Source organism: Enhydra lutris, unplaced genomic scaffold (genome assembly GCF_002288905.1).
Source record: "Enhydra lutris kenyoni isolate GAN:26980312 unplaced genomic scaffold, ASM228890v2 scaffoldscaffold9, whole genome shotgun sequence".
Lineage (NCBI taxonomy): Eukaryota > Metazoa > Chordata > Mammalia > Carnivora > Mustelidae > Enhydra > Enhydra lutris.
In genome coordinates, this window is record NW_019154093.1 from 72,714,138 (window position 1) to 72,738,819 (window position 24,682).

The following is a 24,682-nucleotide window of genomic DNA, read 5'->3' on the forward strand; positions in this document are numbered from 1 at the left end:
GATTCCACTTTTCAGGATCAGATTTTACATATCCGTACTATGTGGAGAAGGGCAGCTCAGTGCTTTAAGTCCTTTAAGCATAGAAGTCTTCCAGCTCAGGTTATGATCTCCGATCTCAGGGTTGTGAGATGGAGCCCTGAACTGGGCTCTATGCTCAGTGCAGTCTGCTTGGGATTCTTTCCATCTTCCTCTCCCGCCCCTTCAGCTCATGCAAAAGTACTCACTCTCTCTCTCTCTCTCAAATAAAACTGTGTTAAGAATTAGTTTTTGTGGCAATTCATATAGACAAAAGCAATTTTAATCATTTTAGCTAGTGAGTTATTTTAGCCACTTTTTATAAAAAGATTATTTATTTGAGAGAGAGAGCATGAATGCATGCCCAAGGGGAAGGGCAGAGGGAGAGAATCTTCAGGCAAACCCCACCCCGTTCCCCCCTCCCCCCAGTGCAGAGCCCCTCATGAGTCTTGATTTCAAGATCCATGAGACCATGACCTGAGCCAAAACCAAAAGTCAGCACCTAACGAACTAGGCTACCCAGGTGACCCTTGAGCCACTTTTATGCTTATTATTGATACAAATAATATTTGTTATAGATTGGATAAAAAAAACTTCTAGAATTTTTCTTTCTTAGCTAAACCAAGAGGAAATTTTGAGCATTGCCCACCAGCTCTATATTACGGTTTAGGGAACAAAGATCTTGGGGGTCAAAATGTCATGCTTTGGGGTAGGAGAGAAACAGACTTAAGCAGGAGCACTGAACCATGAAAGTGGACAGTGTGGAGAACATGTCTAGGTAGTGAAGCAAAACAACATGTTTGGGGGCTGTAATGAAGGGCAAGACAGCATCTGGGATCAGACGGATGCTATTCTGCAAAGACCGAATTTTATTCTGTATGCAGTATGACCTTGAACCCACCACACCCTTTTTTTTCTGATCTTAAAATTAATTCAAGATAAGTATAGAGAATTTATAGGAAAATATATAAAATTACAAAGACAAAAATTTACCCATCAGAGATACTGTTAAATTTTTATGAAATGTACCTTTCCAGTTTCTCCCCATTTGTTTTTTACACAGTTGAAGAAAAATTACATACACAATATTTATTCTGCTTTTTTTTTTTTTTTACTATTGTAAGCATCTTCCACATTATTAAACACTTTAGCATGTTATTTTAATAGTGGCACATGTAGTATTCTTTCATGAATGAACTATAAATAACAATTCTTCTGTTTTGGACATTCTTTTTTTTTTAATTTTTTAATTTTTATTTTTATTTGACAGAGATCACAAGTAGGCAGAGAGGCAGGCAGAGAGAGAGAGGAGGAAGAAGGCTCCCCACCAAGCAGAGAGCCCGATGTGGGGCTCGATCCCAGGACCCTGGGATCATGACCTGAGCTGAGGGCAGAGGCTTAACCCACTGAACCACCTAGGCACCCCTGTTTTGGATATTCTTATTACTTCCAATCTATCCCTTCTCTTGCCCATTCTGAGCTCTTTCCCACAAACATTTGAATGTGAGGTACAAGCAAGCTCTGTGATGATGTGTGGTAGGCAGCTGAAAGTTTATGTCTGAAACTGAGCAAGATTGTCAGGATTGCATAATTAGATTTTTAAATAATCCATATGGACAGATAATAAAAGCCAGAGATGACATATAGAATAAAACATAAAGGCCGGAGGATAGAACTTTGGTAGACAAAGATCTAATTAAGGAAATGAGTCTAAAATTTTCAAGAAGAATGTGGTTATCACAGAAGTTACCTGAAGAAAAATCTTTAGAGGAGAGTGTTCAGCTCTGCCCTAGTATGAGAGAGAGAGAGTGGTGTGAGAACTGCTCTCTTTATTTGACAATTAGCAAGTCTGGTGAATTTTTTTTTTGAGGCATAACTGACATTTAACATTATGTTAGTTTCAGAGGTACAACGTTAATGACTTGAGACTTGTATACATTACAAAATCACCACCACTATAATAAGTCATCTGCCACCATATGTAGTTACAAAAATTTTTTATTGTGATGAAAACTTTTAAGATCTACTCTCAGAAATTTTCAGATATGCAATACAGTATTATTAGTATAGTCACCATGCTGTACATTATATCCTTGTGACTTATAACTGGTAGTTACCCATTTGATCCACTTATCCATTCATACATCAGGACACTGAGGCTATTTTCATATCTTGGCTATTGTAAGTAAAGCTTGTTTATTATTGTTAATAATCTTTGTTTTTGTTTTTGTTTTCTATAAATGGATCTTATGGTAGTTTTATTTTTAATTTTCTGAGGAACCGCCGTACTGTTTTCCACCGTGGCTGCACCAATTTACATTCCCACCAGCAGTGTACATGCATTTCCTTTTTTCCACTTCTTTACCAGTACTTATTTCTTGTCTTTTTGATTCTTCCCTTTCTGACAGGTGTAAAGTGGCATCTTATTGTGGTTTTGATTTGCATTGCCTTGATGGTTAATGATGTTGAATATCTTTCCTTATACCTGTTGGTCATCTGTATGTCTTCTTTGGGAAAATGTCTACTCATTTACTCTGCCCATTCTTTATTCAGATTTTTTTATTATTGAGTTGTAGAAGTTCTAATTTTGGATCTTAACCCCTTATTGAACATATGATTTGTAAATATTTTCTCCTATTCAGTTCAGTAGACTGCCTCTTCATTTTGTTGATGGTTTCCTTTGCTCTGCAGAAGCTTCTTAGTTTGATGTAGTGCTATTTGTTTGTTTTTGTCATCTTTTCTTTCAGAGTCAAGCCTGAAAATTCATTGTCAAGAACTATGTCAAGGAGCTCACTACCTGTGTTTTCTTCTGGGAGTTTTATGATTTCAGGTCTTATGTTCAAGTTTTTAATCCAGTTTGAGTTAATTTTTGCGTATGCTGTAAGATAGTGGTCTAATTTCATTCTTTCACATGTGGCTGTTCAGTGGTGAATTTCAGAGTGTAGTTTCGTTAGCGTCATAGGAGCAGAATCCAAGTTTCAGGAAGTCAGGGAGTGGGCAAGTGGTGAAGCAGCAGAAGTATTGAGTGTAACTGTGCTTTTGGGAACTTTGTTAATGAAGAGGAGAAAAGTGAATTAGTTAAAAGGGGGAAACAGGAAAGAACAGTAGTTTTATGTATTTATTTTTAGAATGGAGACCCAAACATTCTAGGTTGGGGCGAAGAAACAGTGTAAGAGAAAATAGAGGTAGAAATATTTAAAACAAACCCATGATTGAACACCTTTCTGTTATATCAAAAAAAAAAACCAATTATTTTTTCCTCTCCTGAAACCTATTTACTAGTTTCAGAAGAAATTCTCAGGCTTTCCCTAATCAAATGCTATTCCCAAACATTGTGGCTTAGAAACTAGCTTACACCCAAGTCTTACTTTATCTTAATGAAATGAGGAAGTAACCATAGTATTGATTTTGGACCTTACATGTTTGCTTCATTTCATTTTAGTGAGTCATCATTAGCATAGCATTGGAATAAACTCATTTAGTGACATTTTCTTTCTAGTTAAAATTCTATATATTTCCTTGTTTAAAGACTGCAGCTATATTTCAATAGCTATTTCTGGGAATTCTCTAGTGCTGGTGTCTAAACATAAAATTGTTAACTTTTTTTTTAAAAGATTGTTAACATTTTTATCTTGTTATCTTTTGAGGCCAGGTCAGGGTCCCATAGGGTCTTGTTTTTGTTTTGTGTTTTGTTTTACAAACACAAACACCCCTTATTACACAGAGAGGTTATCAGCCTGGACACGAAGGTCTCCGCATTTTGGTCATTTCATATGTGTAAGGAATGACTTTCAGAAAGCTCAAATGACTGTCTTCCTTGGAGTGTCCTAGAAACATCACTATTTTCTCTGCGTCCAAGGCAGAGACAATTTTAGAAATAACAGTCCCAGGAACATAGAAAAGATTGTTCATAGTCCCTGCAAAAGAAAATAATTAGATCCAAATTTTGCTCACAGGCTAAATTAGTGAAGTACTTTTTATAAACAACTGTAAATGTCCTTTACAATTTCTATTAATTGATTTCTGTTCATGAAAAAATTAACTCAGTGATTAAGTTACTAATGCTAAGCATTTGTAATTATAGACAACTGAACCCTATAAGCGCTCTCATTATACTAACACAGTGTAAGCCTTCATGAAACAACCAGGAATTCAGTAATACCTGCCGTATTAGCTCTTGCCAGCTCCTCATTTGAGAAACTATGTATGAGTGCCAAGTAAACCAAAATGATTTTGAGAGTTATTTTTGCTAAGGTCACCCATATAAAACCAGCATCCAAAAAAAAAAAAAAGTTGAGAAGCTATTTAAATATTCATTGTAGTTTTTCTAACTCACCTTTTCTGGTCCCCCTGGGGTTTCCTTCCATGTGAGGAATGGTATCAGACCTGTCAAGCAACGCAGTATGATGCATAATCACGGAGCTTACACTGACTGTGGTAACTGTCAGCCGGAGATACCCCGGGTTTCTGCTATCAAGAAATCTCCCAGCCCACAGGCTCAGTATTGTCCTTCTCTGTTCTACCCTGGACTGCATCCTTTTGCTGCCATCCAGCTATCTCCCCTCTTCCCTCTCGTCCCCAGACCTCCCTTCAAAGTAGCACTCACCAGACTGTTGCCATGACTTATTTTAATTCACTCGTTTTACATTAGTTTTTCCTCACTATTATACCATTAACATTATTTTTAAGAATTACCAAGACAGCCAGAATAGAGCCTTCACAGCACAGTTTTCCTGCTGTTTTGTCGCATTCCAGCTGTGTCACTGGCTCATTTCACTCCAGATCTCAAGAATATAAGCATTCTACATTCTTCTCCTCCTTATCTGTATCTCCAAATCAGTCCTAATGGGCGTGCATTTTCTTTTAAATTTACTACTTAATATTACTGAAGCAAATAAACCTCCTCTAATACTCCAGAGTTTCCTTTCAATAATTATGCTTGTGAAAATACCCAAGTGGGAGTACTTCCGTAACACACAGCAAAACTTCACTGAAGTCCCATCTTTCTTGCTCTCAATATCTTTTATTTGCAAGGCAGCTCCCGACACATATAAAATGTCTCAGGAATTTATCAAAACAAGAGAATAATTTTACCCAGGGACTCAGGAATTGTATCATAGAAAAAGCTTTTGAGTGAAGTCTGGATTCACAACATTTTGTTCTTTACACAGTGCTATATATATGTAAAATAATAGTACTATAGATATATGATTTATATATGAATAATGTAAGTAATTATTTATATTTTATATATGACTTATCTATATAACATATATATAAATTAAATATCATTTGATTTTTGGGTACCTGGGTGGCTCAATCGGTTAAGTTTCAGCTCTTGATCTCAACTCGGGTCTGGATCTCAGGATTATGAGTTCAAGCCCCACACTGTGCTCCACACTGGGTATGAAGCCTACTTTAAAAAAAAAAAAAAGAAAAGAAAAAGAAACTAGACTTGAGCCCAAGTCTTCTGAGCCTAAACTTTTTTCCCTCCCCAGTAGACTGTGTAGATCGGGTTGGATGGTAGGAAAAGAACAGAGCACATTTGGGAGGCACCCCAAAGGAGAAAATATCCCAAAGGCAGGTGTGCAGTGCAGGGACATAAAGCCCAGGTAGGACATAGTGGGTAATTCAGTTTAGTGAAGAGTCGGTGAAAGTAAATTGTAGGGAATCAAATTTGGGAGGTTAAGGGCAGGCCGTGAGGGCTGAGGATGTAGTTGAAGAATTGGCCATTTAATCTACAGACAAAATGGAACCATGCCATTTCTTGATGTGGAAAGTGGCTAATTGAATATGTGGTGGAAGATCCAAGCTGTTACAGCTGTTATTTTTACACGTTTTTAGACTATTCAGAGAGAACAAAAAGTCCTTTTGTTCAAAAGCAAAGTATTTTTGAAAGAATAGGTAACTCAGTAACTTGGTTTCTTTCCCTTTTTTTGATTCTTAAGGTCTTTTAATTCATGATTCTTATTCTTGTACAACATTCTTGTCTTATTTAGAAAGGATACCTGTGTAGTAACTTTTTGCTTTGCTTTGCTTTGCTTTGTTGTTTGGGTATTTTTAGTCCTTGCGTGTCTGACAGAATATCCTTTTTTCCTTCAAACACAATGGGTAGTTTGGACTAGGCATAGAATCCACAGTTCACATCTGCTTATTAGTTCTGTGAAGTTAATCCCTTTTCCCTTTAAGAGTTGTAGAGAACATATTTTCATTCCTATGTATATAACTTAATTTTAAGTACATGTGTTCATGAAAGATTTCACCTTATTGAAATAGGGAAGCTTTGTGTAGTTTTCTTTTTTTTCCTCAATTTAAAATTTTGACTTATTCAAGTACCCGAAAACATTCTACAGTGGAACTGTTATTAGACGCTGCTTCTACTGTGCTTTGGCCCACACACATACAACCACGCTGTTTGCAGAGGACTTGAAATGCCACTGATAGTTTAAAAACTGTATACCTGGTGGAGAAGTGAGAAGGACAGTTTAATGCTTCATTTGGATCCAGAGGTGTATCAAATTAAACCACAGCTCCCATCAGCAAACATGTGTTTCATGATGATATCCAAGAAGAAATGGTTGGTAGTAGACAATTTAGAAACGCTTCCCTTAAAAAGTTTCAGATCACAACCTTTGCAGAAAACACTGATGCCCAACACACTGATTCTTGGTCCAGGAAACATGGGTCTTCCAGGTTCCACATGGCCAGGGTCCCCTGACAATCCCATTTGTGTGCTGTAACTGTGAGGTTCCTTTCGACCAAACAGAGAGCAGGTGGGTTCTGTACACCATCATTCATCGTGGATGGCAGTGTAAAAAATGATCCAAATGACCATGACCAAGGCAACAGATATCATAAACCCTTCTTTTGTGAGCTCCCATGTGCCACCATATTCTTTCTCACCTATCTATAGGTAGTTGCTGAATTAGAGGTATAGGACTTCTGCACTGATCAGCAGAATCCTGCTATTCCCAGGAAACCTCACAATGGTAACACTCCCCAAATGACACCTAGGACCACAGGGATGATCTGTTGGAACCAGTAGATTGCATCTAAAAATTCGTCCTTGTTCTCCCAGGCTGCATCGCTCTGCAGCACCTTGCTCCAGACAGAGACTTTGGAGGTCCTGTTGGCCAGCTGCTGCTGAGGCAGCTCCTTTTTTTTTTTTTTTTTTTCCCTAAAGTTCTATGTAATTTTCATTAAATTTTCTGAAACTATCCTGTGTATTCTTAAATTTGTAGTATAAGGTCTTTCCTTACATTAGGAATGGGTTTTTCTCTGTTACTTCCATTTTTTTAATTGTTTCCTTCATCTCTACTGTCCTTTCTAGAAAGTAGGGAAGTAATGCTATATAGAATGTGTATGTTTACAGCAAAACAAATTAATTTTCTTGGGTGATAAAATATTCTTGTTAGGGGTGCCTGGGTGGCTCAGTGGGTTAAGCCTCTGCCTTCGGCTCAGGTCATGATCTCAGGGTCCTGGGATTGAGGCCCACATTGGGCTCTCTTCTCATCAGGGAGCCTGCTTCCCCTCCTCTCTCTGCCTGCCTCTCTGCCTCCTTGTGATCTCTCTCTCTCTGTCAAATAAATAAACAAAATCTTTAAAAAAATTCTTGTCAAAAATACTTGATACATGAGAATCATGAAATTTTAGCATCTACTTTAACACTTGTTTCTAAATGAAGATGTTGAAGTGTTAGGTTAAGTGACTAGTTACAACTCACTTATCTAGTTCATAATAGAAAATATCTTTATTTTCTATCCTTTGCTCTTTCTATATATCATCCTGCTTTTCTTTCACTGGCTATTAAGCTGAGAAGTTACAAATAGAAAAACTGTGTGTTAACTGACAGTTGAACTGGGTGCTAGTCTTCCTTTTTATATTATTCTAATGGTTTCTATAAAATGCTTAGAAATGTGACCAAAAAGTATATAGAAAAAATAATCTATGACTATATATATATGGGAACTTAAATACATGTCTCTTTTGGCAAACATAAATTCATATTTTACTCATAAAAACAACTACTCAGTTATCATACTATAAATATTGGCATAATTTTGCATACTTTTAAAAATATGACTTGTCCTGTTAGGACATCTGCTAAATCACTGAATGACAATCTTTCTTGCATGTGACTATAAAGATTTTTTTTAAATATATTCAGATTATGAACATTTAAGTGTTCAAACATTTATTTGGGGACTTACTGTATGCCAAGTAGCAGTGTGTGTCTCTAAATGAAATGTCTCTAAATGAACCCAGGACAGTTCTAGGTTGGGGAGCCTGGATGGCTCAGTCACTTGAGCATCTGACTCCTGGTTTTGACTCGGGTCATCATCTCAGGGTTGTGGGATGGAGCCCCACATCAGGCTCCATGCTCAGCAGGGAATCCGCTTGAGATTCTCTCTTTCCCTCACCTTCTGCTCCTCCTGCCCACCTAGTTCCTGCTCTCTCTCAAACAAAATCTTAAAAAGAAAAAAAAGGAAAAGGAAAAATTCTGGGCAATGAACAGTGATCTGTGGACAAACTTGCCTGCATTAGAGCATGTTTTCTCTTCCCTTCCTCATGATGAAAGAGGATCCCCTTCTTCTGTTGAGCCCCAACTATTGTTCAATTCACATCCCTTTTGACATTCTCAAAGATGGGTCCGCCCTGGTGCCATTATTCATACCCCCTCAAATCTTTGACTTTTCTTTTTAGTGGTTGTTTCCTATCAGTGCTAAAACATGCTTAAATCTCCTGCATGTTAGTTGAAATCTTCTTTCTACCCCATGTCCCTATCCGACTGCCACCTCGTTTTCTCCACTCTACTACTACTATTTCTACCTCCTAGAGTGATCTGCCTTCCACCCTCACCTTTGCATTGAAACTACACTTGCTGGTGTTCTCCATGTTCTCAGTGACTTCATTTTTGCTGCTTTTTCATCATTATCTTACATGCCCTCTTTGAAACAATTGATATTCTTGGGCAACGCCTTCTTAAAAATCCTTTCCTTGGTTTCAGTAACAACAGGATCTCCTTTGCTTCTCCCTTTACCCTTTGGTCTCCTTTGCCTGCCCCTTTCTCCTCCCATACCTTACATATCAGTGTTCCCTAGAGTTCCAGACTCTTCCCTCGTACCTTCCTGCTCTACCCACTCTCCCTGAATGGCCTTATCCATACCCATGATCTCAATAACCATTAACGTGCCAAGGACTTAACATTTGTACTTTTAGCTGTGTGCTCTTTTTGAATTCTAGGTCTATATATCTGTCTACCTACTGGACATTTCTGAATGAGGGACTCTCAGGCTCCTCAACCTCAAAATGTCCAAACTCTGGATCATCATTTCCTTCACAAACACTACCAGCAGAATGAATGAATGAATGAATGAATGAATGAATGAAAATCCCGTGTTCAGTTTTTTCTGCTGAATGATAGTACTGTCCACCCAGTTACACAAGTCAAAAATGCCTCTAGAGTGCAAGAGATTCATATATGCTTAGTGTTGTAACTAAAAGTCACAGTTTTACAGATCTAATTTATTGTTGGAGTCTTAAAATATATATATTTTTTGCTTCAGTTCCCAAAGGTTCATTTTCTTATGAATCTATATCACTTAGAAAATAGAAACTTCCTTTGATTGTTGAAGAAAATTCCCTACTTATAAATTTAATCATTATTTCTCTCTGGTGGACAAATGTAGGTAGACTTAGAACTACTTATATTCTTAATAATAGCAACTTCTAACATTTATTATTGAGATCCACTGTAAGCCAGACACTGTTCCAAACACTGTGTGTAATAATTCACTTAGTTTCCAAAAACTGCCTTGAGGTGTAGGTACTATTACCACCCCTGTTTCGTGGAGGAGGGGACAGAAGTTCAGAGAGGTTAGGGAATGTGCCCGGTATGACAGCTAACAAGTAGCAGAGGCAGGATTTGAACCCAAGCAGACTGGCTCTGGATATAAGCCCTAACCTCCATGCAATAATATTGTCTGGCAAAACAGCTTGCATTCCTTACAGCAGTTTTTGATCCCTGTTTCTAAAAAGTTTAAAATACTTGAAATTACCAAGGCATGGCATAATTTTAAATATATGTGTAGATTATACATATACAAGTTATTCTTAGAATATTAAAAATGCAGTTTGCTGGTATAGTAACTAAGTTATAAAAAAAGGATCCATAATTTTCACTTTATATTAATTTTTTAAAGACTTTTTAGACTTTTTTTTAATCTTGGAGGATAAACAGTGGTCGTAGCAACATTTATCTTTTAAGTCCTTTGCTTATGTATTTTACAATCAGCAACTTTATCGTTTATCTTAGAAATACTTGACTTTCCACAGTATCAACACAAATCCTATTCTTTTGCTTTGTTTCTTGAAAGTGGTTAAGCAACCATATAAAACTCATAGGAAATTAATGACTCATATAACGGAAAACATTACTAAATGTGACTTTTGTCTCAGTTGCCAAGTAGTCTGAGTTTGTTTCCATGGTAACCCATCAGTATAACAAACTGTCACGAACTAGCTTTGCCACTTTTTTTGTTTGTTTTTGTAGTTTGGACAGCTTTCTGGCAGCTGTGTGTATGTGCATGTATATTTGTGTGCATGTGTACACATTAAATATTATCACAAAAAAATCTGAGTAATTGCCTTGGGCATGCAAAACTTTTTCTTTTTTAGAGAAATTGTTTAATATTCCAGGGCTATTACTCTCATGACATAAAATCAAAAAGATCCCCTAAATTATCATCTTTTTCTACTTGAATTCCTTTTAAGAAAGGACAGCTATTTTTAAGCTTGTAATTTTTTAAAAGTTGTTTCAAATATTGGTTCATTTGAAGTATATGTAATCATAGAAGCATCTGCCAGAGACAAGGCAGAGAAAAAAGGAAAGTAGGACTGCATCCTGGGAGATGAGGACTGAATGGAATGAGGGAGGAAGCCAATTTGTCCAGTTCTTGGCAGCCCCTCCCCTGGGTGGCAGTACCCAAGGATACAGAATGGCAGACACTGAGGCATTCACGGGAACCAAGGCAGACATGACACCAGGCTTTCATCTGAACCTGAGTTGGGGAATGATTCTTAGAGCAGGTCATTTAATTCTTAAGTAAGAATTAAATGGGTGAATGTAGAAAGTTGAAAGGGAGAGTAGATGGCATACAGAGGAAAGAAAACCTCATGAACATACAAATGGGCATACAAATGAGAAATAGTGTGAAGTACATGGGGAATGACAAGCTGTATGAGACAGACAGGGTCAAGAGACTAAAGATAAGCAGAACCTAATCATGGCAATGTTAAGTAGGTTGGAGCTAATCCTCCAAGATATGGGGAAGTGGTGAATGATTTTATTATTTTTTAAAAAATTTATTTACTTACTGTAGAGAGAGAGTGAGGGGGAGAGCCAGAGGGAGAGAGACTCTCAGGCAGACTCTGCACTGAGCACAGAGTTGGAATGCAGGGCTCAGTCCCACAACCCTGAGATCAGGACCTGAACTGAAACTGAGAGTCAGATACTTAACTGACTGAGCCACTCAGACCCCCCTTCAGTGAAGAAGGATTTTAAACAGAGGAATGACATTATGAAATTTGTTTCTTCGAAGGAGCTCTCTAGTAGCAATGAGAAAGGTTGATTTGAGTGAGGATCATTTAAGAGGCTGTTGCCATATTTCAAGGAAGAGCTATTGAAGGACTGAATGAGGGTAGCGTTGCTAGACACAGAAAAGGGGTTGATTTAGGAATAATTGTGAAATAACATAGGCAGGAGTCGGTAGTTGGGACTGTTTATTTGTGACTGATGCATGATATTTATTTATTCAGTCAACAACTATTTATCTAGTGTTTACTGTGGTTGGCAGTGTATTGTCCAGAGTGTTTTGCTTGGCTGTTATTTTTGCCTTCGCCATTTCTGAGTTTGTCCTCCAGTAAGGATTCTTTGTTGTGTGATATCATGAGTTAATTAATGATCATGTACACTTTTCATAGCCTTAATTCACCCCAACCTGATCTCTTGGCTCCTTACTTTCTTACTTTCACATAAGAACCTGCTCCCGAGTCTTAGCGTATAGGTCAGTCTACTACTTGGGAGACAGTATTCATGTGTCTGGATAGTGTCTTAATTCCTAGCAAGTGGATCTGAGCTTATTTGTGGCTTCGTTGGGTGGGGCTATACAGGTCATGAAAAATATGTACAATATATACAAAAATGTGCACAAAACATTTCATCCATAATATTTTATTTTTTAGCTTTATTGAAGTCTAATTAACAAATTAATTATATATGCTTAAGATGTACAACTTGATGGGCACCTGGGTGGCTCAGTCAGTTGGGCATCCAGCTCTCGATTTCAGGTCAGGTCATGATCTTAGGGTCCTGGGATCAAGCCCTGTGTTGGGCTCTGCACTCAGTGGGGAGCCTGCTTGGGATTTGCCCTTTCTCCCTCTGCCCCTCCCCCTAGTCATGTGTGCACTCTCACTCTTGCATTCTTTCTCTTAAATAAATAAATAAATAAATAAATAATATTTTAAATAAAATAATTAAATATTTATTGTTTTATATTTATAAATATTTATATTTATTTATATTTATATAAATATAAATGTGTATATTAATATAAATAAATATATATTTAATATATTTAATATAAATAAATATTTATATTTATAAGTAAATATAAATATAATTAAAATAATTAAAATTTATTGTTTTATAATTTCTTAAATAAATATTTTAGAACAGGTAACTTGAGATGTTTAGATTTATGTAAACATTCTAAAATGACCACAATCAAGCTAATTAACATATCCATCACCTCACATAGTTACCTGTTTTTTCTGGTGAGAACATTTAAGATCTACTCTTTTAGCAAATTAGCAATATGCAATACAGCATTGTTAACTATGGTCACCATGAGGTATTTTAGATCTCTAGAACTTACTCATTTTGCCTAACTGAATTCTGTACCCTTTGGCCAAGATCTTCCCTATTTCTCCACTTTCTAACTCCTGGCTACCTCCATCCTAGTCATTGAGTTCCACTATTTTAGATTCCACATATAAGTGAAGTCAGGCAATATTTGTCTTTCTGTGTTTGACTTCTTCACTTAGCATAATGTCCTCCACCCTTAACCCATGTTACCACATTTACTTCTTTTTTGTGGCCGAATAACATTCCTTTGTGTGTGTGTTGCATACCTTCTTTAGTCATCCCTTGACAGACACTTAGGTTGTGTCCATATCTTAGCTATTATGAACAATGTTGCAGTGAACATGGGAGCACAAATATCTCTTCAAGATGTCAGTTTCATTTCCGTTGATATGTATCCAGAAACAGGATTGCTGGATCATAAGGTAATTCTATTTTTAATTTTTAAGGAACTGCCATACTGTTTTTCATAATGGCTATAAACAATTTACATTTCCATCAGCCATATAGGGGAGTTCTTTTTCCCCCCACATTCTTTTTTTTTTTTTAAGATTTTATTTATTTATTTATTAAGATTTTATTTATTTATTTTTGAGAGAGAGACAGAGCAAGTGGGAGAGAGGGGCTGAGGGAGAAGCAGACAACCCACTGAGCAGGGAGCCCGACACAGGGCTTGATCTCAGGACCCTGACCAACTGAGCCAGCCACGTGCCCTTTTTTCCACATTCTAACCACACTTACTTTTTGTCTTTTTGGTAAAAGCCACTCTAATAGATGTGAGGTCATATCTCATTCTGGTTTTGATTTACATTTCCCTATTGATTAGTGATTACTATCATATATCTTTTGGGGTTGTATTTTCAGTTGAGAAATGTCTATTCAGGTCTTTTGCCCATTTTTTAAAATTGTGTTGTATGGAGGTTTTTTGGTTTGTTTTTGCCATTGAGCTGTTTGAGTTTCTTATATATTTGAAACATTAACCTCTTGTCAGATATCCGGTTGGAAAATATTTTCTCCCATTCCATAAGTTGCCTTTTCATTCTGTTGATCATTTCCTTTGCTCTGCAGACTTTTCAGTTTGATGCAGTCCCATTTACCTAGTTGTGCTTTTGTTGCCTGTGCTTTTTGGTGTTATACCCAAAAAATCATTGCCCAGACCAATGTCAAGAAGCTTTTTCTCTATTTTTTCCTAATAGTTTTACTGTTTTAGGTCTTATGTTTAAGTTTTTGTTTTGTTTTGTTTAAGATTTTATTTATTTATTTGACAGATGGAGACCACAAGTAGGCAGAGAGGCAGGCAGAGAGACGGGGGTGGGGTGGGGAGCAGACTCCCTGCTCAGCAGAGAGCCCCATGCGGGGCTCCATCCCAGGACCCTGAGATCATGACCTGAGCCGAAGGCAGAGGCTTAACCCACTGAGCCACCCAGGCGCCCCTATGTTTAAGTTTTTAAATCCATTTTGTATTGATTTCTATATGTAGTATAAGAGTCCAATTTCATTCTTCGATTGTGAATAACCAGTCTTTCTCGCACCACTGTCTTTTTTCCATTATGTTTTCTTGGCAGTGTTGTCAAAGATCAGTTGAGTGTGAGTGAGTGGAATTTTCCTGGGCTCTCTATTCTGTTCCACTGGTCTGTATTTCTGGGGGTTCCCCCCCAATACCATATTTTTTTAATTGCTGTGACTTTGTAATACATTTTGAAATTAGAAAGTGTGATGCCTCCAGCCTTGTTCTTCCTCAAGACTGAGTTGGGGTCTTTTGTGATTACACAGGAATTTTGGGGGGTATTTTTTTCTAGTTTATAAAGAATCCCATTGGGATTTTGATACGGATTTCGTTGAATCTGTATGTCACTTTGGGTAGTACGGACCATTCAGCAGTTAATTCTTCTAATCTTAGGCTGTCTTCCCATTTATTTATATATTCATTACTTTCTTTCATCAATGTTATATAATTTTCAGTGTACAAGTCTTTCATATCTTTGGTTAAATTTATTTCTAGGTATTCTTTTTGTTGCTGTTGTGAATGGGATTGTTTCCTTAATTTCTTTTCAAGTAGTTCATTGTTTATGTATAGAAGTACCGCAGATTTTTTTCTTTTTATTTTGCATTTGGGAGGGGTCTTTAGTGTTCTCTACATATACAATCATATCATCTGCAAATAGAGCTATTGTTACTTCTTTCTTTCTGATTTGTTTGCTTTTATTTCTTTTCTTGACTAATTGCTCTAGCTAGGATTTCTAGTACTATATTGAATAGAAATGGTGAGAGAGGGCATCCTTGTATTGCACTAGATCTTAGATGAAGAGCTTTCAAGCTTTCCTTACTGATTATGATGTTAGCTATGGGCTTTTCATATTGAGGTTAGTTGCTCTTATACCAGTTTTGTTGGAAGTCTTTATCATGAGTGGATGCTGCAGAAAAAGCGTGCTTAATTTCATCTATTCAGGTGATCATGTGGTTTTCTTTTTTTAATATTTTATTTATTTGACAGAGAGAAAGAGAAGCAAGGGGAGCATCAGGCAGAGGGAGAAGCAGACTCCCCTATTTTTTGGAAGAGCTTAAGAAGGATTGGTGAAAATTGTCCTGTGAGTGTTTGGTAACATTCACCCAAGAACTACCTGGTCCTGGGCTTTTTGTGGTGGTGGTCGTTCAGAAGTTTTTGATTATTGTTTCATTCTCCTTATTTGTTATTGATCTGTTCAAGTTTTCAGTTTCTTCTTGGTTCAGTTTAGTAAGTTGTATGTTTTTTGGAATTTATTGATTTCTTCTAGATTATCTAGTTTGTTAGCATATAACTGTTAATAATAGTCCCTTCTGTTTTTTTTTTTATTATTATTTCTGAAGCATCTGTTTTAATGTCTCTTTTCATTCCTGATTGTCTTCTCTCTTTTTTTCTTAGGCTAGCTATGAGTTTCTTGATTTTGTTTATTTCTTTTTCAGAAAATCAACTCTTGGGGCACCTGAGTGGCTCAGTTGGTTAAGCAACTGCCTTCAGCATAGGTCATGGTCCTAGGGTCCTGGGATCAAGCCCCACATTGAGCTCCCTGCTCAGTAGGAAGCCTGCTTCACCCTCTCTCACTCCCCTTGCTTGTGTTCTCTCTCTTGTTGTCTCTTTCTCTCTCTGTCAAATAAATAAATACAATCTTAAAAAAAAAAAAGTCAACTCTTATTTTTGGTTTTTTGGTTTTTTTTTTCTATTTTTTAATTTAACTTATGTCTGTGATAATCTTTATTATTTTCTTCCTTCTAACTTTGGGCTTAGCTTGTTCTTTTTCTAGCTTTGAGGTATAAAGTAACATTGCTTATTGAAGTTCTTTCTTTTTCTAAAATTTTATGCTTGAGAGAGGGATAACTTGCAAGAGCACAAGTTGCAGGGTAGGGAAGCAGAGGGAGAGGTAAAAACAGAACTCCTTTCTGAGCAGGGAGCCCAATGGGGTTCAATCCCAGGACCTTAAGATCATGACCTAAGCAGGCTACCTGCTGAGCAAGCAAGGAACCCAATGTAGGGCTCGATCCTAGGATCCTGGTTTTGTGACCTGGGCCAAAGGCAGATGCTTAACCAATAGAGCCACCCAGGTGCACTGATAATGTGATCATCTGGTTTTCATCTTTCTTTTACTGTGGTTTATCACACTGATTTGCATAGGCTGATTCTTGTAATGTGTTATGAAATTCAGTTTACCAGTATTTTATTAAAAGTTTTGCATCTGTGTTCATCAGGGATATTGGCCTTTAATTTTCTTTTTTTGTGGTATTTTTGGCTTTGGTATCAGAGTTATGCTGGCCTCATAAAATAAATTTCAAAGTACTTTCTTCTGTCTTTTGGAAGAGTTTAAGAAGGACCTTTTATACTGCATAATAGCAATTTACACACCGTTATTACAATATTACATTATTCTGTATTTGTTTAAATATTTACCTTTACCAGAGATATTTATACTTTGATATGCTTTCATTATGGGAACAGAAGGTTATGGAAGTGTATTTTTTTTCCTTTAAGATTTAATGTCACATCTTTTTTTTTTTTTTTAAGATTTTATTTATTTATTTGACAGACAGAGATTACAAGTAGACAGAGAGGCAGGCAGAGAGAGAGGACTGGAAGCAGGCTCCCTGCTGAGCAGAGAGCCCAACGCAGGGCTTGATCCCAGGACCCTGGGATCATGACCCGAGCCGAAGGCAGAGGCTTTAACCCACGGAGCCACCCAGGCACCCCTTAATGTCACATTTTTTATGAAAACATATTCTTCATCTCTGTTCTACGCTATAATTTCAGTTATCTGCTCACATTATGATGCTGTGCTAAATTTTTAATCTCTTCCCAAGCCCACCAGACTTAATGTTGCCTTCCTCTACTCTCTAGCCAAACTAGATCAGTATTTCTGTAAATATACCTTTCCTGTTTGTTTTAAAGATTTTTATTTATTTTAGAGAGAGACAGAGAATGTACACAAGTTGGGGGGGGTGCAAAGAGGGAAAGGGAGAGAAACAGACTCCCTGCTAAGCATGGAGCCCAATTTAGGGCTCCATCTCATGACCTTGAGATCATGACCCAAGTTGAAACCAAGAATCAGACGCTTAACCAACTGAGCCACCCAGATGCCCCAATCACTAAAGGTTCCTAATGAAAAAAAAAAAATGTCTAAAGTTATCACATTGAAACCTATAATAAAATACATGCCCTCCTCTCCTCTTTGTGTGTCTATTTATATGTGTCTAAGTAAACATGCATGTGCATACCACATATAAAAACATACTTGATTATGGTTTTTAAATGATTTTTCGCTTTGTAATTCCTGTTCTTGGATTTCTGTATGTTGATAGACAAATCCATAAAACCAGACTGATTGGTCCCAGTACAAATTCATTTTATTCACTGAGGCAGCTACCAGTTGCCTGTCACATTCATCACATCAGTTATTCCTAACTGTCCTCAACCTTTATCTAAATTTTCAACTCACTCATCATCTCCTGTCATTCTATAGAAATAACGTCACCTTTTCCTTTCCTAAGAAAATAAAAAAATTATTCAACCTGGGATCTCTTGCCTTTCCCTTTTGGTTTCTCCAGTTTTTTCTTTATTTTCACCCTTTGCCTTTCTTTTCTAACTGTTGGAGGAATAATTGTCCTTCCGTTTGACGGCCAAGCCCTCTACGCTTACACAAAACAGTAGCCGGAACAGCAGGTACAAAATCCTAGAAACTTGAAAGAGCAGAGTTTGTGGGGAAAATACAAACTTTCCTTTGTGGACAAGTAGGCTTTTGAGTTAAACGGTCCTGGTTTGAATGCTAGTGCCAGGACTTACTGCCTAAATGACCTTGAGTTAACTTTTCTCCTTGGGCTTCATCTTTCTTATCTATAAAGTGGATGCCAGCTACCTCCTAGGGTTGCTGTGAGCTTAAATACCATGGGGTAAGCTGACAGCAAGTGGTAGCTGCTATAGCTATTATGCCTGGAACACGAGTAAAACTATAGCAGTAGTTCATTTCATAATAAGTATTTGTTTACATTTCTGTCTCTGATACTAACTGTAAACTACAAGCCCTATAAGGTTAGGAACACTGTTGTTCTCGTCTTCATATCTCAGACACCTAGCACATAACCAGCACACCAGAAATACATATGTATTATGTGCTAAATGAATAAGTAGTGAAGCTTCAATTTATATTGATGTAAATTGATAAGTAATTCCACTTTTTTTAAAAAATTTAAGTTTCTGTGGATAATTAAAACCTTCTAGAGATTTTCAGATCACATTGTTAGAAGTTTGTTTTCTTCATGTTTCCAAATACTGGCTTTTAATCTGTCACTTTTGCATTCTAGACCTGAGTGAAAGAGTGTGTGTGCTTTTTTTAACCCATCTTGAATAGGAATTAATTGTTTCTCTCCCCTTTCCCCATTCAGGGAAGTGGTACAAGCAAACTGTGTTCACTGGAGGAAGAAGTTCTCGTTTATGTGCAAAATGAGTGCAAGCGCCGCGACCGGCATCCTGGATCCTTGTATCTACAGAGTATCTGTGAGGAAGGTATAAAAATAGCCAATTACTTCTCCCCTTTCAGAAACCATAATTAGTCCCATAGTCACTGACTAACTTTATTTAGCTCTACTTCATCGTTAGAACTGTTACATGTAATTCCACTTCACACTTGCAGCAATAATATAAATTACTGTGACAAATAGGATTTAAGAAAACCTGAAGTCATAAAGTATTACTCAAGAAACTTACCTCACTATCAATACACAGTGAAGTATTGATCTATTTGTATTATTTAGGGGGTGGGGGGTTCTATCTATCTTTATCCTGCCATTCATTAAATTTCTCATTGTTAGGCATTATTTGAGGAACTTTACATATATTATGTCTAAAAACAATCATGAAAACAGGTGTTATTTTTTGTAATTTCGGGAAAACTCAAGTTCAGAAAGGTTATCATTTGCCCAAATTCACATAGCTAGGAAATGGCAAAATGGGACTCAAACAAAAATCTTTCTAATTCCAAGGCCCTGTTTTGTTTTTTATATCATTTCCTTTCCACGTTAGGTTGAGGCATGTTCCTAGTAACCTACAAAGATGGTAATCTCAGGTGGGTCAACTTAATATATATAGAAATATGTGATCCTCCTTTTCTGGGGGTGAAAAAGAGGGAATCCATTTGTAACCACTACAGGTGAATGAAACTATTGGCTTTAAAAGGTAACCTTTATGTTACATCTTATACACATTTTTAGAAGATTTTATTTATTTATTTAAGAGAGATAACACCAGCAGCAAAGGTAGGAGGCAGAGGGAGAGGGAGAAGCAGACTCCCCACTGAGCAGGGAGCCCGATGATGTGGGGCTCAATCCCAGGACCCCAGGATCATGACCTGAGGCAAAGGCAGACACTTAACTGACTAAACCACCCAGGTGCCCCTACATCTTATATACATTTTTTAAATTACCAATATAATACATATACATGTTCAAAAATAAAGGGAAGAACTTAGAATGAAAAGCAAGAGTCCCTTGCCTTGTTCTTTTCCTTTCCAGTCTTAGTCCTTCTTTATCAGATGAAAAGTTGTATTTTTAATTTACTTTCTCTACTTTTTGAGTGAATCGATAGCACTGTATTGTGTGTAGCTATATTTTGTTATATTGCTTAATCTACTCAGTTAAGATGTAAATACATATATACATTTTATTGGTTTTAAGTCTTTAATGAAAATAGACCTGTAAAACAGTCTAAATTGGAGCAGCTATAACTGCATAACGGGGACCCCTGGGTGGCTCAGTCGGTAAGTGTCTGCCTTCGGCTCAGGTCATGGTCCTGGAATCGAGTCTCACATGGGGCTCCTTGCTTAGTGGGGAGCCTACTTCTCCCTCTAACTGCCACTGCCCCTGCTTGTGCGCTCTCTCTCTCTCTGACAAATAAATAAATTTTAAAAATATTTTAAAAAATAATAATAATTGCATCAAGGATTCCCTAAAGGAAGGATAATGCAGTGAAAGTGTGTATGTCATCATAGTGACCTAGGTTTGAGTCCCAGATATGCTGCTTATTAACTGGGAGTCCTTAGGCAGTTCTCTGACTTCCTCAAAATCAGGTTCTTCATCTAACCTAAGAGTATAATAATTGCTTTCTCTAAAAGTTATGAGGATTAACTGAGATAGGAGTAAAGCATCCTACCTTCTCCTTCTGTGTTAATTGCTGCTGCAACTCATATTGAAAACTTTACTAAATGGAGTTCTCATAATTTTTGAAAGATGACCAGTCTTTGAATTTTAATAAAAAGAAAGCATATAACCATTTTAGAGTAAAGTGTAACTGCTAATTAAAGACACTCAGTCTATTACAAGAAAACAAACAACTAATTATTTTGTAATTTAAGGTAGGTGAAACAAACCAGTTCCTCAGATTGTGATGGTTTGGTGTATTAGTTAGGGCACATACAATAAACTGCTGAATTAGATACCCAAATATACAATGACGTAAACAGGACAGAAGTTTATGTCTTTCTTGGGTAATAGCCTAGGGATCCTGGGCTGGTAGAGTAGCTCTGCCATCTTCACCATATGGCGCCCATCTTTAGATCCAAGGGAATTACTCCAGTCTTGCTATCTTTCAACCAATGAGAAAATAGAAAAGGCCACATGACAATAACAGTAAGAACCCATAAAGAAAAATTAGTAAACTCATCTATATGAACATTTTATGCATTGCAAGAAAAAGTACCTTAAGCAAAGCTATAAATTAAGGGAAAACATCTGCAAACCATGTCAGAGGACTAATTTCCTTGGGAGGGAAAGAGCTCCTTCAAATAAGAAGAAAAGATCAATAACCCTTTAGAAAAATAGGCAAGGATGAAATATGTATTTCACAAAGTGGAAAATATAAATAGCTTTCAAACCTACAAAAAATTACTCAATCTCACTCATGTATGTTAAAACTACAAATAAGGCACCATTTTTTACCTATAAATTTAACAAAGATCAAAAAGTTTGATAAGGCACTCTGTTGCCTAGGACATGGGGAAGCAGTCCATCACTTGTCAACAAATATGTGAGCTCCTGAAAGTGCCAGATACTATTCTAGGCACTGAAAGGACAGTGGTGAACTGGAATGAGTTTCTGCCTTCAAGGACTCTGTTGTCTGGTTGGAGCTGGGGAAAAGAGTGATAGGAAAGATAGAGAGTAAGCATATAACCAAATAAAATTGTTTTCAGATGGTAATAAGTGTTGTATGTAAAATACAATGAGATAATAGAGAATAACTCAGGGAGAGGAAATCATTTTAGAAAATTAGGGGAGACGTCTCTGAAAGGTAACACTTGAAGAGGAGGCACCCATGTAAAGATCTAGGGAAAGACCATTCTTAAAGGAGTAGGACCTTGTATTAACTAATACAGTCAAGGTTCTCCACAGAAACAGAATCAATAGAGTGGAGAGGTAGCTATATAGATATAGATTTATTATAAGGAATTGGTGTACACAGGCCAAGAACTCCCACGATCTGCCATCTGCAAGCTGAAGATGGCTGATGGTGTAATTCCAGTCTCACTCAGTCCAAGGGCTGAGAACCAGGAAACTAATGGTGTAACTTCAAGTCAAAGCCTGAGTTAATTTAATTAGGAGTGCTGATGGTGTAAGTCCTAGTCTTAAAGTGGGAGAAAACTGATGTCCTAATTCAAACAGTCAGGTAAAGAGAGCGAATTTAACCTTCCTCAGCCTGTTTCTTCTATTCAGACCCTCAGCAGATTGGATGATGCCCACCCACACTGAGGAAAGCAATCTGCTTTCCTCTTTCCTCGACTGATTAAAATGTTAATCTTATCCAGAAACACCCCTACAGACATAGCCAGAAATAGTGTTTAAGCATATATCTAGGCACCCCATGGCCCAGCAAGTTGGCACATGAAAGTAACTATCCCATACCTGAAAGTAAAAAGGCCCTGTGTTAGTTTTCTAGAGCTGCTTTATCAAAGTACCACAAACTGGGTAATTTAAAACAGCACAGAGGTATTGTCTTCTAGTTCTGGAGGTCAAAAGTGAAAATCAAGGTGTCAGCAGGGCCATGCTGTAAAGGATCCAGAAACTGTTCCATCCCTTTCTCCTAACTTCTGGTAGTTCAGGCGTTCCTTGGCTTCTAGATGCTGCACTCCAGTTATATGGCTGCCTTCTCCTTTTGTGTCTTCACATCGTCTTCCTACTGTGTGTGTCTGTGACTATGTTCAGATCTCTTTTTTTTTTTTTTTTAAATAAGGGCACCAGTCATGTTGGATTAAGACCATATTCTAACTGGATTACCTATGTATATCCAAATAAGATCACATCCAAGGTACTGAGGATTAGGACTTCAACATATCTTGGCAGGGGGCGGAGTAGGAGGAGAAATGCACAATGCAATCCATAACAGGCCCCAAGATTATAATAAACCTGGGGATTTATGTTTCTGAAATTAATGTACCAGCTTATTAAAGACCACCCGTCCCTCTGAAAACAGCCAGAAAAGTTAGACACAATATTAAAAAGCTGCTTGAAGACATCAGAAGCTGCCAAGGCAGAAAGGACTTAGGAAGTTTAGAATCATAGACAAGGGAAGGATAAAGAGATGAGCCTGACATTTGGTGTTGCTTTTTCCCCTCAAAGCATTTGCTAAGTTGCAAGCAATGGTTAAAAAGCTGAGCTGAAAGCAATGGCTGAGGAGAAGCTAGCTGAGATCCCAGCAATTTTACAAGACTAAAGGGACAAAAACTGGAGTCCAGTACCCATCAGCAGGAAGGGCCTTTGTAAATACCCCAAACTTTTCACTGGGGCTCCCTAAGAGTTTCAGCCTAGAAGGAGTGTAGTGGATGTAGGTCAGCCTATACAAAGATTGAAACTTAGCTTCTAATCAGCTTAATCCCTGCTTATATGAAGGTGATCTGCCCCTTTCAGAACTTGCCAGAAGCAAATATGTATCTTCTCTGAAGGAAAATAACATTATTCTGAGCCTTAAATTAAGTTATCAAAATCAAAAATTACCAAGCATCCAAAAGACATGACTGCATGACCAAAAATCAAAAGGAAAATAGATAATGAAAACAGACTCATGGAAGATACAGGTTTTAGGAAGATCAGAGACAAACTATAATGAGTGAACAATATGGGGAATTTTATTGGAGAACCAGAAACTATAAAAAAAATTGAATTTTAGAACTGAGAAATGAAATAACTAAAATTTAAAATAAATAGACAAGGGGCACGCAGCTGGCTTGGTTGGTAGAGCATGGGACTCTTAGTCTTGGGGTTGTGAGTTTGAGCCCCATGTTGGGTGTAGAGATTACTTTAAAAAAATTATTTATTTTTTTTTTTATTTTTTATAAACATATAATATATTTTTTATCCCCAGGGGTACAGGTCTGTGAATCGCCAGGTTTACACACTTCACAGCACTCACCATAGAACATATCCTCCCCAGTGTCCATAATCCCACCCCCCCTTTCTCAACCCCCCTCCCCCCATTAACCCTCAGTTTGTTTTGTGAGATTAAGAGTCACTTATGGTTTGTCTCCCTCCCAATCCCATCTTGTTTCATTTACTCTTCTCCTACCCCCTTAACCCCCCATGTTGCATCTCCTCTCCCTCATATCAGGGAGATCATATGATAGTTGTCTTTCTCTGATTGACTTATTTTGCTAAGCATGATACCCTCTAGTTCCATCCACGTCGTCGCAAATGGCAAGATTTCATTTCTTTTGATGGCTGCATAGTATTCCATTGTGTATATATACCACATCTTCTTTATCCATTCGTCTGTTGATGGACATCTAGGTTCTTTCCATAGTTTGGCTATTGTAGACATTGCTGCTATAAACATTCGGGTGCACGTGCCCCTAAAAAAATTATTTTTAATAATAAATAAAGCTAAATAGATAAAAATAAATCTCAACAGATGGCTTTAACAGCAGGCTTACCAAAACTGAAGAGAGGTTTGGTAAACTGGAAAATAAGACAAAAGAAAATACCCAGACAAAATCACGGAGAGTAGAAAATACAAAAAAGAATTAAGACATGAGAAATAGTATAAAGGTCTAATATATGTAATTGGAGCCTTAGAGGGAGTGGAAAGAGATTGTGGCTGAGAATGTTCTAAAAAGATGAAAAATATCAAGCCACAGATTGAAAAGTATTATAAACCCCATTTAGGTTAAACAACAAATCTATAATTTTTTTTTAAGATTTTATTTATTTACTTGACAGAGATCACAAGCAGGCAGAGAGGCA

General features: G+C 37.2%; 1 protein-coding gene across 2 annotated transcripts in view; it reads left to right on the plus strand.

Moving 5' to 3' along the window:
- The window catches only part of LOC111143378 (family with sequence similarity 102 member B), an 83,947-nt gene that overhangs the window by 25,408 nt on the left and 33,857 nt on the right, over window positions 1–24,682 (plus strand). The window contains exons 1-2 of one of the 2 annotated variants that reach the window (XM_022497082.1): window positions 15,480–15,525; window positions 18,845–18,965. In XM_022497082.1, the coding sequence (XP_022352790.1) occupies window positions 18,894–18,965 (72 nt within the window). In that variant the 5' untranslated portion in view covers window positions 15,480–15,525; window positions 18,845–18,893. Of the gene's footprint in view, window positions 1–15,479; window positions 15,526–18,844; window positions 18,966–24,682 lie in introns of those variants that run through there. The other variant, XM_022497081.1, reaches the window with a different exon arrangement.